This window comes from Glycine soja, chromosome 5 (assembly GCF_004193775.1).
Source record: "Glycine soja cultivar W05 chromosome 5, ASM419377v2, whole genome shotgun sequence".
Classification (NCBI taxonomy): Eukaryota; Viridiplantae; Streptophyta; class Magnoliopsida; order Fabales; family Fabaceae; genus Glycine; species Glycine soja.
Window position 1 is genome coordinate 4050048 of NC_041006.1, and position 17148 is coordinate 4067195.

Consider the following 17148-nt stretch of genomic DNA (forward strand, 5'->3'; position numbering starts at 1 on the left):
TTAATTAGTCATCTTGTATTTATATTTGTATTAACTTTTGGTTTTAATTTTCATATCTAAAATTTTATGTTTCAATCCTGATATGAGTAATTTTTTTATGTTTTAATTTTCTATTGATGTTAAAACGGTTACAAAATAAAAACATAAAGACCTAATCATAAAAGTAATTATTCGTACAGATACTGAATCCTAGAGTTTTATTTTTAAAATGAAAAGTTAATACATGTTGTACGGACGAAATGATTGATGAAACCTAATTTGTGTACCGTGCCTTTGCTCTAATGCCACACTCGTGACTACGAACACTGCAGGAAGAGAGAAAGGCGATGGACCTCGGAACCTATGAAGTGCCAGAAGGAGTGGACATTCTAGGAAGATACGATGCAGAGTTTGCAAAAATCCTCACAAAAGACGCTTTGAAATTCGTTGCTGAGCTGCAACGTGAGTTCAGGAGCGATATCAAGCATGCATTAGAGAGCAGAAGAGAGGCAAAGAAGAAGTACAATGAAGGGACTCTTCCGGGGTTTGATCCTGCCACCAGTCACATTAGAGACCAGGAGTGGCTGTGTGCACCTGTTCCACCAGCTGCTGCTGATAGGAAAGTGGAGATCACTGGCCCTGTGGACAGAAAAATGGTCATCAATGCTCTCAACTCTGCAGCTAAAGTCTTTATGGTTTGTGTATCTACACTCTACACTATTACAGTGCGTGTTTGGACTCCAAACATGCTTTATGTTTGTAATTTCACTAAAGTTGTTAATCAATAATTGAGTTGGGAGTTGAGGCATATATAGTATAAAAAATTGGTGTATACTTGCATTTTAAATCTATTAGTTATTGTGTTGTAATTGTGTGATTTTACACTCTTGGTTACTAATTGTACTCCAGATTGAGTTTCTTAAGTTTTTTTTTTCTTTCTGTTTTTAATTAGGTCCTTCTGCCGTAACTTCATCTAATACTGCACGTTGAAGGGATGGAAGGACCTAATTGTAAACGAGAGAAATTTAAAAAGACTCAATTGGCGCAATTAAAATTACGAAAATCCTACCGTCTGAGTAAGAAAATAAAAGTTCAATTAAGTCTTTTCTTTTTTTAATTAATTATAGAAGGGTTGATTGAATTTGGTTTATTCCGGAACCAAAGCACCTAATGTTGTTGCTGTTTTTCTAAATTTTAAGGCTGATTTAGAAGATGCACTGTCACCGACCTGGGAAAATCTTATTAGTGGTCAAGTGAACTTGAAGGATGCTGTGGATGGGACAATAAGCTTCCATGACAAAGTAAGAAACAGGGTTTACAAGCTCAATGATCAGACAGCAAAGCTTTTTGTGAGACCAAGAGGTTGGCATCTACCTGAAGCACATATTCTGATTGATGGTGAACCTGCAACTGGTTGCCTTGTTGATTTTGGCCTCTATTTCTACCACAACCACTCGGCATTCCGACGCACTCAAGGTGCTGGCTTTGGCCCTTTCTTTTATCTTCCCAAAATGGAGCATTCAAGGTAAGCACTATGCTATACAGTCATAACACAAGAGCCAAGAACAAATCTACTCCTGTTAGTCATTTCATAAGTTTTAAGCTTTTAGTGGAAGCTAGAATTCAATTTTGTATTATAAATACATTGAAGGACAAAATTTAAATGCAGTTGTTTAGTTGGTGTTGTTTTTCAATTGAAATTAAAGTTTCTTTTCAATAGTCAGCATAATAAAGGTTTGCATTAAACATCAGCAACAAGACAAATTTCAAATTCTGATTGAAGAAAAATACCAAAGACACTTCACAATGACTGAATAGTCCTAAAACCTGTTCAAAACTCAATACTCCTCAACGTACTCTCTTATGCACGATCTGGCTTGACTATGGGGGATCAAAACAGTTTATTGAATATGTCCTCTAAAATTATTATATTGATCTCAAAGATTAGAGGTCCACCCGCCCTCAATCGGATGGTCCAGCACTTAAGGAACTCCATATTATAGAATTGTAATGTAAGAAACTTGTGATTTTCAGGGAAGCTAAGATATGGAACAGTGTGTTTGAGAAGGCTGAGGATGTAGCAGGCATTGAAAGAGGAAGCATAAGGGCAACGGTTCTGATAGAAACACTTCCTGCAGTGTTTCAAATGGATGAAATTCTATATGAGCTGAAAGAGCATTCGGTGGGTCTAAACTGTGGGCGTTGGGATTACATTTTCAGTTATGTTAAAACCTTCCAGACTCACCCAGATCGTCTACTACCAGACAGGGTCCAGGTTGGCATGACTCAACATTTCATGAAGAGTTACTCTGATCTCCTCATCAGGACATGCCACAGGCGCGGTGTGCATGCTATGGGAGGAATGGTATGTAATGGAACTACTTTGGTTTACCACTAGTAATGCATATTCATTTCTAAGCAGTTCTAACTACTAAGCAAAATGGTATATAGATGATAGGCTATACAATTTCAGATTGTTGGTTGTTAATGAACATTGTCACATAATCTGTTTGGTCATGGTATTACTTTTTAGGAATGGTATGTAAGAGAACTACTTTGATTTCTATATTATATTTTTGAAGTTAAATTATTCATTCATTCTCTATAGTTGTCCTCATTTCAAGTTTTTACGTATGTATAAAAGTTAAGTTTTTAGCCCTATTGCTAAAATCAGAGAGCATTTCTTGGTGATGTAATACAGCTATAATTTCTTTTTGTAGTGATAAATCGTCACAAGATATTGTTAGGCAAATAGGGACTATAAATCAGGATAATTGCAGGAACCAATGAATAGTTTAGCTTATTTTTTATGTTTGCAAATAACTACAAACTATTAGACTATGACACTATTTATTTCCCTTTTTTTAAAACTGTATATAGAAGATGTGTCTGATGAAAAGTTCAAATTGTTCAACAGGCAGCACAGATTCCAATCAAAGATGACCCAGTTGCAAATGAGGCAGCACTGGAACTTGTAAGGAAGGACAAGCTTAGAGAAGTGAAGGCAGGCCACGATGGAACTTGGGCTGCACATCCTGGTCTCATTCCATCCTGCATGGAGGTTTTCAACAACAACATGGGCAATGCTCCCAACCAGATAGACACAGTGAAACGCGATGATGCTGCAAACTTAACTGAACAAGACCTCTTGCAGATACCAACAGGAACCCGGACCATGGAAGGTCTCAGATTGAATACAAGGGTGGGCATTCAGTACTTGGCAGCATGGCTCAGCGGAAGCGGTTGCGTGCCTCTTTACAACCTCATGGAAGATGCTGCCACTGCTGAGATTAGCAGGGTGCAGAACTGGCAGTGGCTCAAGTATGGAGTGGAGCTAGATGGGGATGGGCTTGGAGAGAAAGTGAACAAAGACCTTTTTCATAGAGTGGTTGAAGAAGAGATGGCTAGGATTGAAAAGGAAGTGGGAACAGAGAAGTTCGAGAAGGGAATGTACAAGGAGGCTTGCAAGATCTTCACTCGCCAATGCACGTCCCTAACACTTGATGATTTTCTCACTTTGGATGCCTATAATTACATAGTCGTGCATCACCCCAAGGAAGGAACCGTCAAAGCTTCGAACTAATTAAGGGGTTCATTATTGCCTAATGGTTGGATCACTTGGACTCTGTCTTGTGTACTTAAAGTTACTGTTGTGAGAAAATCACAAGTGCACGGTGGTTATCGTATTCACATGATTATGTGTATGACTTTGTGATTATCGTTATTCAATAAAAAGGAGAAAAATGGATTTTTCGTTCCTATAAAATGATCAGAAATCAGTTTATGTTCTTCCAAAAAACATGTCTGGTTTTGATTTCTCAAAATACAAAACATGTGTATGACTTAATGTTGACGTGACTAGCAATGTTTCACATTGTCATTATAGATGTTGTCACGACCAGCAAAGTTCCACATTGTTAATATAACATTATTCATAGTTAAGTCTCTCTAAAGATTTTAGATGAAGGAACCATGAAAGTTGGGAGACAATGGGCATTTCGTGAAGGCTTCCTATAAATACTAAAGTCACTTTTGCACAGGATAACAAATTGCTAATACTGTCTTTTGAATTTCTTTAGCTCTTTTTGCAAGTCTTGTGCGTTAATGTAACCCTCCTCGTCTTTCATGCCACTACTTCCTCCTTCCATTACGTGGATGTCTCTTTCGCCTGTGTGACGGTTGACTGAATATGATGTCATTTTTTTTTCTTTTATCTCTTCAAACCCCCTACAACAACCTTTTTATCTCTTTATAAATATCAACTCGTCTTCTTTAGTGACTACCACACCCTAGACTTGGCCACCTTCATTTTCTTACTCATTTTTTCTCTTTTGAATCTAGAGAAGAAACTTAAGAGAAAGAAGGTCGATGCATCATTGACTTTTGGATCGAAGAATGACCCCTTCAATCCTAATGAATAAGAGAGAAACAAAAAAAATCTAAAAGAAAGGAAAATGAAGTTTCCAAGAAAATCAAACACCTTTTTTTTTTCTCTGCCTAATAAGAAAAAAAAAAATTGAAGTTGCGGATTTCAGATTTCTTTTTTCTTATTTGATTTGCTTTGGTTGGAATATGAAGAAGAAACAAATGTGTTGGAAGAGGACAAGTAGAGGTGAATGAATACGCAAATATGTTTAGTGTTTATTTTAAGTGAAATATTAGTGGATGTTAAAAGTTGTTACCATTTTAACTAGAAGAAAAGAGATACTTCATGTTTTTCTAAATTTTTTAAAAAATAAAAAAATAAAAGTTAAATGTGGTTAATAAAAAAATAATAATATAAAAGTAGTGGCAAGTTAATATAAGTTAGAAGAAAATATTAAAATTTAAGAAATGATTTAAGGATAAAATTATTCAATAAAATGTGTATACCAAATAAAGTAATTCTCATTATTTATAGTTATAGATTACTTGTGTGAAAATAATTTTGGATTTGATGTATTGTTTTGTGGTCATTATTAACAATGTTTGATCTAAAAGTCAAATTCTCTTCATTTTTTATTTTTTTAATTTGATAATTATATTTAGTTTCTTATATATATTTTTTGGCTTTCGCAAGATCATAAATTTTCTCTATGATTGTTATTCTTCCTACTTTGTACTATGACTTCTTTTTACTCTTCTAACATTTTTCATCTTGTATTTTTTTTATCTTATATGTTATTTTTTTTAATTGGGTCCTATAAATTAGAAAGGAAGAAATAATAAAATACTTAAAATAACTTTAAATAAATAAAAGAAATTGGTTTCTTTTGGTAATATTTTATTAGATTTATAATTTCTATTTTTGTTAATGATACATTTATATTTAATTAACTTTTCTAAGTATTTATCGTATCTTATTCATTTAATCCAGTATTTTTTAAGAACTTTTAATGTGTTACTCAAGTATCTATCTTTGAAATATTTTATCTAACATTTCTTTTCACTTAATTTAAATGATTTTTTTTTTTACTTTCTTCTCCTTTGGTTACTGGTCTTTGACTATTTTAATAATTATGTGTTAGTTACACTTGTTGATTAATATCTCTTATGCTGAATACAATTTATATATTTTTTTTTTCATAAGAAAATATTAGTTATATATTGAATTTTTTTATAAATGTCATGCATCTAAAATTTTTAAAAAAAATTTAGGCCATGATTTTTTTTTTTTATATTGGTTCCCCTTATCTAAAATTCTTGGTTCCACCCGTAAGATTGGAGGGGTGGAGGAAGATGGATTTTTTTTTTATGTTGCTTGGCTGAGAAAAAAAAAATTCAGAAAAATGGGATAGACTTATACTATTTATAATATATTTTTACTCATTTCTCTATCTCTTTTCATCTCTTATCTATTTATTTTAAACTAAATATTTTTATTTTCACATTATTTCTTATTTATCTCTTCTTTAGGTACCAAACCAATAAATAATATATTGAGATGGATAAAATTAAGGAGATTTATATATCTCAAATATTGATCTACCAAGTTTTAAAATTTGAATTTAGATTATTTTCTTAAAAATAAAACACATCGTTAATTAAATATGGTATTTTAGTAATTTAAATTCAAATTAAATCTAATTTAAGTAGTAAAAATTAAAAAAAAAAGAAGTTACTCAATATAAAAAATATTGCGTAATTTAAAAAAAAAGAATATTTCCTTTTTTATTTTAAAGCAAAAAAATACTCATTTATTTTAAAGATAAATAATATAAATAGACTTTCAAGAAAGAAATAGAAATATATCAACTCAAGAAAAAGAAAGAGGCAAATTAAAATTAATTAGTTTAATTAGTTTTTTTATCAGTATTAGTTTAATTGAGAGGGTGGACAATTGGGGAGAAAAAAAAAAAAGAAGGATCTCGCAAAACGCGTGAAATCCAGCAATAATTGATAAGATCGCCGCCTCATGGTTTGAAAGGCGTTATTTTATTTAAGTCGGTGACGCCTCAGTCGAATCCCACACAAAACAAACAAACGCGTCAACGAAGGCGGCTTCTCTCGTCTCGTCTCTGCTTTTCTCCTTTCGCTTTCGCTTTTCGTGTCGCCGCCGGTAAGGCAATTCGATACCTCTGAACCCTAACCAGACGCAGCCACCGTTTTGGGTTTCCATCCCCCTCTCATACTTTGCCTGATTGCTTTCATGTTTCGTTTCTCTCTTTTCATTTCAATTTTTATACGGTTCGCCGTTGATTGTATCGAGCAAAAAAGTAAAGAAAATTATAATTGATTTTTGTCTTGTGGTTTTTTTATTGATTGATTAGGGTTGTGTGAATCATTGAAAAAAATATTGAATCCTCCGTTCTGATTTTTTTGGAGGGTTAGGGTTTGGAAATTTGGGGATTTTTTAGGGTTTGGGTTTGATATACGTTTCTCTTCGATTCTTAATTGCTTATTGAGAGGACTTGTGCTTGTGCTTGTCAATCACATGGCGGCAGGGCGAAAAAGTGTTTCCCTGAGAAGAGAATTTTGCAAATATGGTTCCACCAAGGGGTTTGATCACCATACGAATGGTTCTTTCGGCGTGGAAGTGGGTGGTTCTCGCAACCATCACTTCGCTTGTTCAGGAGAGACGCGGTTCCATGTTGAAAAAGAGGAAGGTGAGATTTGTGTTGAACACGAGCTTGCCCCTGTGGTGCCACCGCCAGAGAAGAGAAGAAAGTTTTCTCCAATCATATGGGACCTAGCAGAGAAGGAAGAAAGAGTCTCTTCAAAGAGTGGGATCTTGCAGATTGCTGCTCTGTCTCCTCCTTGTCCATTTCTATCTAGCAGTCCTGGAGCCAATGGTGTTGATTGTGGGGATGTTATGGAGGAGCCTTTGACAGATTCGGGAAGCTACCCACACGATTTGGAGGAAGACAAAGATGTGCAAGGATGGACAATCACAAAGTCAAGATGGGCTTGTGATGTTCGTCCCTCACCAAGAGGTGCTGATGATGAACAGAAGCACGGCAAAGTGAGCTCCAGTCCTGAAATTGGTGAATTCCATGGCGGTGGAACTTCAGAGAGCACAATCACTAGATCATCAGGAAGTAGTGGTAGAGATCATTATTTGGGTGCTTCTTCTGATGACACTGATTCTGAAAAGGACTTCCTTATGGACTCCATGGTCAATGTTGAGGAACAAAGTGATGATGGTGATTCTCCATCAGATTCTGATGAGTGTGGTGGATTGATGCATGTGCTGAGAAACATAAACATGCTTCAGAGTTGCAGAAGTGTGTGTGAGTTTGAGATGATTAAGAAAATAAACGAAGGAACTTATGGTGTTGTCTACAAGGCTAGGGATAAGAAGACTGGAGAACTAGTAGCATTGAAGAAGGTGAAGATGAACATAGAGAGGGATGGATTTCCAATGTCATCCTTGAGAGAAATAAACATTCTCTTGTCTTTTAATCATCCCTCCATTGTGAATGTTAAAGAAGTAGTTGTTGATGATTTTGATGGTACTTTTATGGTAATGGAGCACATGGAGTATGACCTGAAGGGGCTGATGGAGGTTAAGAAGCATCCCTTTAGCATGAGTGAAATTAAATCCTTGGTACGGCAACTTCTTGAAGGTGTCAAGTATCTCCATGATAATTGGGTTATCCATAGGGACTTGAAATCATCAAACATCCTGCTGAACCATGATGGGGAGCTTAAAATATGCGACTTTGGGTTGTCAAGGCAGTATGGAAGCCCGCTGAAGCCATATACTCCTGTTGTGGTTACACTATGGTACAGGTGAGTAGCATTATAGTACTTTTTTAGTTTTCATTGAAGTTATCTCTAGATGTATCTGGCTTGTGATTTTTCAATCATATTGGTAGAGAAATGTATATGTCACAACTCATTATTGTTGTATTGGTTTGTGCAGAGCACCTGAACTTTTGCTGGGTGCTAAAGAATACTCAACTGCAATTGACATGTGGTCAGTGGGTTGCATAATGGCTGAATTAATTGCCAAGGAACCTCTGTTCAGGGGTAAAAGTGAACTTGAACAACTTGATAAGGTTATTATTACTAAAATCACTTGGTTTTTCTTCACATCCTCTATTTATGAGAGCTCTGCTATTCTAGTAAATAACTTATTTGTTTGTCAAATGTCTGCAGATTTTTCGAACCCTGGGTACGCCTGATGAGAAAATTTGGCCAGGATTATCCAAATTACCTGGGGCTAAAGCAAATTTTGTTAAGCAACTGTAAGCATGCCTTCTCTCTTTTTCTTCTTGATAAGAATTCTCTGTTATGTTTTATAAAGCAGTTACACTTTGCAACTGTTTGACTGTGAGTTATTGATTTCAGGTTTAATACACTAAGGAAGAAGTTTCCAGCTGCGTCGTTTATTGGTTTGCCAGTTTTATCTGAGCTTGGATTTGACTTGTTGCAGCAGCTGCTAACTTATGACCCTGAAAAGGTAGATATAATTCATTGAATAAATTCTTATTTGTTTTCTGTGACATGAAACTCGAATTTAAACTGTTTTACTTCTTGCAGAGGATAACAGCAGAAGATGCTCTCCTTCATGATTGGTTCCATGAAGCCCCTCTTCCCAAATCTGATTTCAAGCCAATTTTTCCTTCTTGGCAGTGATAGGACAGGTACTCTTGCTGGATGCATGAAATACCAAGAACAATGCTATTTTTACTGTCATTATTTCCAACTTTGTCTTCCTTGTTGATGATCATATACAAAGAATGATATATGATTGCAAGGAACAGGGTAATGGACTTCATTAGGCTCTTGTTTGTTATAAATTAGATTAGAAGCAGCAAATTGATGTATAGATCTGAGAAGGTATGACATTACCCGACTTTTTTTTCCTTTACTAAAACAAATGTATCCTCTCTTGTGCTGGTGAAAATCATGTACATACATTTCAGGACTATTTAGTAATAGATGATGGATTTTTGCTCTGGTATGTTGTTTTCCTTCCTGTACCATCTATTTCCATTTACAATGGTTTGTTCCTATCCTTTTAGCTGCCCCATTAAATTGGGGGCTATCAAGACTTGTTCTTTTTTCTCCTACATTTAATCTTTACAACAGGAAATGCTCCTGAAAATTTTGGCTTCATTGATGCACAAGCATTGGTAGCTGTTGGATGTGTAGAAAAATAAATCAATTGCAAGGAATATTCATTTTGAGCATGGTCAGCAGGTAATGATGTTAGGTTTCTCAATTTGAAAGTGGTTCCCTGAAATAAAATGATAGTGTTGTTGGCTTTTATTAATAATGTCTCTTTTTTCACACTTCCATATTATGTTGCTCAACAAAATAAAAGGATCTAAATTCTTTTTTACTGTACAAGTTCAATTTGAAACTTTTGATATACAGTAACTGTCAGCAAGATAACGTGATGTAATCTTCATGGTTATGCTATCGAGTTTTGTTCCTTTTTTGCCTACATTTAATTTTTACACCAGGAAATGCTCTTTTAAAAATTTTGGGTGCATTGATGTGCCAAGCATTGATAGTTGTTGGACTTGTAGAAAAATAAATCAATTGCAAGCAATACTCATTTTCAACATGGTCAACAGGTAAACAATCGTAGGTTTTTCATTTTGAAAGTTGGTCCTTGAAATAAAATGATGTATGCCCCTTTACCGAAATATGAATTTTTAAATTAACCAGAGGTGGAATTATGAGTTTAGGCAGTGGATTGCATGTTGAACTATGGTGAAGCAGGGTTTAGAAGCTTGTGGAGCTGCTGAGAAAAGAGACACAGGCTGTTACATAGATGGCGAAGTCCACCAAGGGTGCTGAAGTGAAATTTGCGCTCAATTTGTGCCTTCTTAACACTGCAATTGGTGTAATAATTTGATGAAGTTCAAGGGAAGTAGCCTCTTGTAATGAGGAGATTTTTGTTTTTTGTATTGAAAATCCTGTGGTGATGAATAATTTATATCCCTTAATTACAGTGGGGTCTTGTGGAGGCTGGTGAAGAAATATTGAAGCTATGGAGTACTATTTTGTTCGTTTGAACAAGACGTATATGATTTGATTTGTGTATAATTCTAATAATTCAGAATCCAACAGAAATCTACCATCCCCCCATGGATAACCTAAAACATACCCAAGTAGTGAACCTTGCAAGCGCTGAGCACTACGTAGCTGATATTTGATGTTAGCTATCCAGCACTTGGGTTTCAGTTAAAAGGTTTGCAATCAGTTCTCAAGCACTGGTTGTCAAACAAAGGGATTTTATTTTTATTCGCTATAAAATTAGTATGTCTTTTACACTCTTTGCATGTAGTGTCTTGTATAACGTCATTTTTGTGTGCAAAATGTAAAGTGATGGATGGCTAAAATTCATTGGTCTTTGTAACGAATGTTCAACTTGCCAGTCGAACTCATTGTCAGGGAGAAGCTAATTATTCCAAAAATTACAATTTTCAGGTTACTTATACAGAATCTTCATGAATTATTTAGTATCTCGTTAGAACTTTGTTCATAATGCATTTTTATCAGGAAAAAAAATTATAATATTTACCTTAAAGTCACTTGTTTAAGTTAAAAACATTTATATTTGAAAATTTTAAAATTTTAAATTAAAAATATAGTAAAACTTATTATTCAATTAATATCAAACATATATAGAAATAAAATAATGAAACACAGACCAAACAATTATTTCTTACAAATTTTCATTTCACACCTTCAAAAGCAGCACAAATGCTTCCCAACAATAAGTAGCTCAAATTTTGCCAACTAGTTCATGAAATCAAAAGTTTCACGGGTGCGTAAACACCTGCGAATGTCGAGTGGAAATTCATGCAGAAAAAAGAAAGAGACCAAAATTCAAAATAAATAGACTTTTTGATTCATCAAAGTTGGTCTTCGAATGTGGGTTTGAGAACAGCCGGCATTTGCAGTAAAGCTGAAAGGTAAGCGGATTTCAGAGTATATTAAAATACAAATTGGCAACGAAAAGTTTTCCTGTAGCGAAAAAAGAACAATTGCAGTTCGAGCCCCAGGATCGAAGGGTGATCTCCATTTAAGACAGCACTTTCTCCACTTCAACTGTCACCTCTTTGGGTGGTTTCTCAGCATGAAGATTAGCAACAAGGCCCTTCTTTGAATAGTAATCAATAACCTGCATGTTCAATGCACAAACATTCATTCAAGGCCACGAAATTACAAAGAAAATTCTAAAAACAAAACAGGTAAACCATCAAAACACACAAAGAACTGATGAGGATAGAAATTTGCCGAAATGGTGAGAGAATTTAAATAAACATTCAACCAAACCAAGATTACATCACGTTATCTTGTTGACAGTTACTCTGTTACGAAAGTTTCAAATTGAACATGTTTAGTAAAAAAAGAATTTAGATCCTCTCATTTCGTTGAGAACCATAATATGGAGGTGTTAAAAAAGAGACATTTTTAATCAAACAAGGATATCATAACTAGTTGGCTATACTTATATGATTCTAATTAGATTTAATCAAAATTGTGTCTGTCTCAAACAAGACCATATCATGTTACTCAACATAAGAGAATCCAAATCCATTAGTAAAAAGAATTCAAAATCATACCGGTTCGGTTTGCTTGTGAAATGCCTCCAGTCTTGACTTAAGAACAGCCGCAGTGTCATCCTTGCGCTGGATAAGTGGTTCACCAGTAACCTGAGGAAAACAAATTCGACAATGAAAGTGTTAAGGGCTAGTGTTTCCTTAAGCTGCCATAACAAAGCTTGTGGCATGTCCTAACCTTTAAAATTGGGCAACCTCCACTTCTCCTAAACTTTCTATTCATCAAAAATGGGAAAGGAGAAAAATAAAAAGAAACAATTTTTTTTTTATAGATTATCATTACTGCCAGCAATTAAATTCAGCAGTGCCCTAAAATCAAATTCATTTCCCAATAAAACATCTTAACAAAAAAGTGTGGCACCTCATTATATTTATTAAAAAAGAACTAGGTTTTAATTCAACCCCAAATACTAACTCAAGGGGGGAGGACAGCCCAAGTCTTATTAAGAGTATTATAGCCATATTCTTAGCCAACATGGGACACCTTAACATCCCCCTCTCACACCCAAGACTAGACAGGAGCTTTAAGCGTGTATCACTACACGTCTGTGAGTGGCCAAACATCCAGACTATTCATAGGCTTTCATACCATATTAAAAAGGAATTTTGCCTAACTCAATCTCAAGAGCTCATTCTAGGGTGGAGAATTCCCCAAGTCTTGTAAAAAGTGCACAGCTATATTCCTAGTCAATGTTGGACATCTTAACAATATTCAAGTTTGAATAATACTTAAAGATTTTACAGAACTCTCATAAATGCTAAAGCACCTATAAGTAGAAGTCATGTTTAAGCAACTATCATTATGCAGGATTTAAATAAAGATGCAGACTTACATCATCAACACCAAGAACCTTTGGAGGGGAAAATTTTGTATGGTAAGTTCTGCCACTGGATGGGTGTATCCAGCGACCAGTAATTCGCTCCTCAAGGATTGCATCATCAATTGCAAAATTGAGCACCTTATCAACTTTAACTCCTTGTTTTTGCAGCATCTCATCAAGCTGCAAATAAAGAAAAAACAGATTCAAAAGATGTAGATGAACAGCATGTAAAACAGTGCATATAATCAAGTAATTCTGTTTTTATATATGCACAAGCCCAATATTTCAAACAAAAGAAACACACTTAGTAAGTCAGATGTCAAAAACAATGTCATACCTTCTGTGCTTGGACCACAGTTCTTGGAAAACCATCAAGAATGAAACCTTTCTGACATGATGGTTTCTTCATTGCTTCATCTATAATGCCAACAACCAAGTCATCAGAAACAAGTTCTCCCTGAAAAATTGTAACACTATCATGTTAGCAATCTCTCAAGGTAAATGCTCAGTTGAGATTATATACAAACAGGCCTTACCTTATCCATAGCTTCTTTAGCCTTGACACCAAGAGGGGTCTTAGCTGCTACAGCTGCTCTTAACATATCACCAGTAGCTAAGTGGCATAAGCAGTACTCATCTTTTATGATTGGTGACTGGGTGCCTTTTCCAGATCCAGGTGGGCCTGCATTAACATTTTATCAAGTTATACCTCACTTGAATTTCTGAAACTATATTTAACGATTTCAAATATATACTGTAATTTCTTAAAGCAAGAATCTTAAATGGCCTAACCAAGCCAAATAAGGATACCCTACCCCACTAACTTGTCAGTACTTGGAACATTGGTGCAAGACATATGGAAGCATATCAAATTAAAATAGTAGCCTAAGTGCAGCACAGAGGAACAATACAAATCTAAGAGCTACTCATCAATTGAAACAGGAGCTATCACTTCACAAAATATTGGTTCAATTTGAAAGTTTATGGAAGACATGGAAGTATTGTGTTTCACTCTTGTTTTTTCAAACAATAAATAAAAAGAAAAGCATTAAAAAAGGAGAATGAGGATCCATTATGGGTGAAACCTCCCTGTTATAATAGGATTATTGAAATATACACATTAAATTTCCCATCTTAACTCTTGTGACATAAACAGATTCAATTTGAAAGTTCAACAGGGCAACTCAATTTCGCTTTTCATTTTTCTGTCTGCAAATAGAACATGTAGGTGTCAGAAAATGACCAGTCTTGCATTAATAGGGAAAAGTTGCTAGCAATTAAAGATGAAAACACGCTGAGAAAGCATGGGTTCTACAGTGGAGTACAATTCTAAATGATAATCAAGTGAGTATAAAGTCCTAGAGACAAAACCAACAGCACTTGATTGAAACCGAATCAAAAAAAGAAAAAAAAAACCACCACAGACTAGCATCTTTCCACCGATGGTACACAAGACAAATCTACAAACTAATGTTAGCATGAATGTAAAAATACACTGAATTTCAACAGGAAGTTATAAACAAATTTAAACTAGTTCATTATCCAATCACACGATAAGAAATTCTTTGCCACAAATGTACAGGTCTCTATTGTCTAAAAGCAAACCCACACAGCTCAAGTCAGTTACGTTACTTAGTCTGAAAATTATCAAGCCTGAAAGAACACACGCACAAACCTCTCTAAGGGATGGACGCGTGCAGAATTTAGATTCACAATTAGAGAATCATATTCAAATAACAGGTACTAATCAGTTAACAAGCATGAATCAGAACTACTTGGGGTTCAAACACCGATACCCAGCCAGTCAATAACTTCAAAGAATAAGACCAACAAGCACATACTCCTAAAATCCTTCAAAAGAAGTTTAAAAAAAATCACCCGAAAAAAACAACAAAAAATCCATTTACCGAAAAGCAAATTGTCTCTCATTTTCTCCTCCAGTAACTGAAGAACCCAGTACATCGTTCCAGTGTATCTCCATCCTCAACAGTAGAGCCAAAAATCACATAAATTTCTCAGCATTTTCCCTATGACTCAAGCAACAGCAAACACAACCGAAGGAAACCCTAAAAACCGCATCTACAACATTCGAACGCAACGCGTGCGAAAGCATCAAACTATATAACACAAGCATTTTCGAATTTTCGGATCTGAATTAGCAGCGAGCACAAAACTGACAACTTTATGTCAAATTTTCTTTTATTTAAAATATATATAGAGAGAGATGGAGATAGATACCAATGAGAATAAGACGCTTGTCAGGTTTGGAAGAGCACTTGAGACGACGAAGGAGCTCAGTCATGAGATCCAGAGAGGGAACATCTTCCAAGTTAGTGTTGGCCATTGTTGTTTCTGATTCTGATGTTGTTGTGAGTAGAAAGAAGAACAGAACAGAACCAGAATCACTATCTCCAACTTCGGACCCTCCCACGCACACGCTTTCAAAACTCAACTCGCCGTCTCTTGCCCTTTGTTTAGCTACAAATGTTAGGTGACAGTTTTTTTCTAATTATTTTTTCTCTGTTTTCTTTCAACCGTTTTTATTATTTTAATTTAATATTTTCTTTGGGTAGGTTTTTCATAATTGTGAAACCCTACTGGGTCATGATCTCGGTTGAGACAGTGGGTTAGTGATTTGACTGGTAAACCAGTAATTGATTCAATCTGACTCAACATATATTAAAAATTTAAAATTATACATGTATCTCTTATATATAAGTATATAATTAATATTATTTGAGTAAGAAAAAATAACAATTGATAATAATGAGACATCAAAACGACGTCGTAAAGGTTGTCCATTATTTTTTTGTAAAATCAGTCGGGTTGGATCAATCCAATCAAGATCCGACACTTAATCGGTCGAGTTTGACCGGATCATCCCAGATCAATTGTGTGACTGATCCAATAGTGGAATCAGTCCAATTAGGCCAGCGAGTTCCAATCGGATTGGTCCAACCTGTCGAACCGAATTGGGTTTTACAATTATGGGTTTTTCTATGTCAAGTAATATGTCAGTAAATATATGATTTATAATTTAAGATTTATAAAAATATATTACTTATATTTAATTTTATTTTTATAAAATAAAATATTTATTAGAATCTGTTACGTAAAACTAGAATTTCTATCTTTTAGGATTTTGCTTTTAGTGGGTTAAGTTGGTGTTACATGTTTGTTAAGTTGTTTTTTTTGTCTGCACGTTGGTGTACAGCGTTGTTGCATAATGAGGTCTATGCTTATATATCTCTCTTTTTCTCTAGTTACAAGCAGACAAAATAATTTGTTTTTTTTTTCTCTAAATTTCTTCTTTTCCTTTTTTTGAGAGCAATAGCATTGATATTCAGAAGGTTCGGGGATCCTTTCGCTATACACGATCGGAACCAACGGGTTGCCTATCTTGAAAGAGAAGCGCAATAAAATTTTTCTACTAATAGAGTAGGGTGTCCAAGGATAGCGTTTGCGGGCTTCAACCCATACTATTTAAAATTTCTCCCTTAAAATTATTTTCCTTTGTGCGTATTGTATATTATGTTGCATTGTTAATCCATGCTTTACCATATTTTGAAGTTACTTTGCTACTGTTATTTAATTTAAGACTTTGCATACTCTTCTCATTTATTCCTTTTATTTTATTTTATTTTTTAACAGTTTTAAAGAGAAAAATCTATTTTTTTTTCTTGCATAGTCTCTTTAGCAGTAACATTTTCTTTTATCAAAATATTTGTTATGGAAATGATTAAGTTCATTTCTTGTAAGCATGAAAAATTTATAGGTAAAAACACAATGTATTATGCTCGATTAAAAATGTTTTTGTTATATTATTTTATTTCTTTAAACTTTAAATGAGTGGGAGATTGTTGGAAAATATTTTCTTATAATTTAAAATTTAAAATTAAAATATATTTTCTTTATCAATTATGTTTTTTAAAGATAAAATGCTTTTAGAATTAGTTTATGTGAAAAAAACTAAAAGCATCCCACTACTTCTATTCCTATATTTTAGGAAGCTATATTTTACTTATGAACGTTACAAGTTTTTAACATCAGTTTTTATTTTCTGTTTTTAACGTTATTGTTGCAAATATTATTTTGTTGCTACATGTTGGTGACTTGATTGCCTCTATATATGTAGCTCCTTGCTAAAAAAATACGTGAAAATACAACACACAAAACAATAAAACAAACATAACTCAAACAATAGATATTTTACCTATCTCTTTACAAAATTATACTATTATTTAAAATATGTTTTGGGAGTATGGCACATGTGGTAGGAGAAAGTCAAGTGAAGCTAAAACTATCTTCAGGGAGTTTTCTTGTTTTAAATGAAGTCTATCACA

The 17148-nt window shown here is 34.3% G+C and overlaps 3 protein-coding genes across 10 annotated transcripts; 2 read left to right on the plus strand and 1 right to left on the minus strand.

The window, feature by feature from the left end:
- Window positions 1–230: 230 nt before the first annotated feature.
- LOC114412039 (malate synthase, glyoxysomal-like) lies at window positions 231–3745 on the plus strand. Its single transcript, XM_028375804.1, has 4 exons — window positions 231–674; window positions 1179–1504; window positions 2014–2344; window positions 2897–3745. The coding sequence occupies exons 1-4, from the start codon at window positions 327–329 to the stop codon at window positions 3560–3562; spliced, it is 1671 nt and encodes a 556-aa protein (XP_028231605.1). The 5' UTR covers window positions 231–326; the 3' UTR covers window positions 3563–3745.
- Window positions 3746–6360: 2615 nt separating this feature from the next.
- Window positions 6361–10853, plus strand: LOC114412040 (cyclin-dependent kinase G-2-like). 8 transcript variants are annotated; one of them, XM_028375806.1, is made up of 7 exons: window positions 6397–8190; window positions 8324–8459; window positions 8560–8648; window positions 8752–8863; window positions 8944–9047; window positions 9330–9364; window positions 9496–10849. In XM_028375806.1, the coding sequence occupies exons 1-5, from the start codon at window positions 6893–6895 to the stop codon at window positions 9037–9039; spliced, it is 1731 nt and encodes a 576-aa protein (XP_028231607.1). In that variant the 5' UTR covers window positions 6397–6892; the 3' UTR covers window positions 9040–9047; window positions 9330–9364; window positions 9496–10849. The 8 variants fall into 8 exon arrangements, 4 of the variants coding, with proteins under 4 accessions (XP_028231609.1, XP_028231607.1, XP_028231606.1 ...); XR_003666575.1 differs by having other exon boundaries at window positions 6398–8190; window positions 8944–9364; window positions 9496–9606; window positions 9873–10853; XR_003666576.1 differs by having other exon boundaries at window positions 6398–8190; window positions 8944–9606; window positions 9873–9986; window positions 10081–10849.
- Window positions 10854–11076: 223 nt separating this feature from the next.
- LOC114412042 (adenylate kinase 4) lies at window positions 11077–15311 on the minus strand. Its single transcript, XM_028375809.1, has 6 exons — window positions 15044–15311; window positions 13342–13487; window positions 13143–13262; window positions 12818–12985; window positions 11988–12077; window positions 11077–11542 (listed from the first exon to the last, which is right to left on the minus strand). The coding sequence occupies exons 1-6, from the start codon at window positions 15147–15149 to the stop codon at window positions 11444–11446; spliced, it is 729 nt and encodes a 242-aa protein (XP_028231610.1). The 5' UTR covers window positions 15150–15311; the 3' UTR covers window positions 11077–11443.
- Window positions 15312–17148: the final 1837 nt, after the last annotated feature.

Bases quoted from the DNA above. Each gene is read 5' to 3' on its own strand.
- LOC114412039 (XM_028375804.1), top strand. From the start codon at position 327: ATGGACCTCGGAACCTATGAAGTGCCAGAAGGAGTGGACATTCTAGGA. The intron at 1,505-2,013 runs GTAAGCACTATG...TGTGATTTTCAG, and splicing joins CCCAAAATGGAGCATTCAAG to GGAAGCTAAGATATGGAACA. The intron at 2,345-2,896 runs GTATGTAATGGA...ATTGTTCAACAG, and splicing joins TGCATGCTATGGGAGGAATG to GCAGCACAGATTCCAATCAA.
- LOC114412040 (XM_028375805.1), top strand. From the start codon at position 6,893: ATGGCGGCAGGGCGAAAAAGTGTTTCCCTGAGAAGAGAATTTTGCAAA. The intron at 8,460-8,559 runs GTTATTATTACT...AAATGTCTGCAG, and splicing joins AACTTGAACAACTTGATAAG to ATTTTTCGAACCCTGGGTAC. The intron at 8,649-8,751 runs GTAAGCATGCCT...TATTGATTTCAG, and splicing joins GCAAATTTTGTTAAGCAACT to GTTTAATACACTAAGGAAGA.
- LOC114412042 (XM_028375809.1), bottom strand. From the start codon at position 15,149: ATGGCCAACACTAACTTGGAAGATGTTCCCTCTCTGGATCTCATGACT. The intron at 12,078-12,817 runs GTAAGTCTGCAT...TGTTTTCCTCAG, and splicing joins AGGTTCTTGGTGTTGATGAT to GTTACTGGTGAACCACTTAT. The intron at 11,543-11,987 runs GTATGATTTTGA...TTGAACATGCAG, and splicing joins TTCACAAGCAAACCGAACCG to GTTATTGATTACTATTCAAA.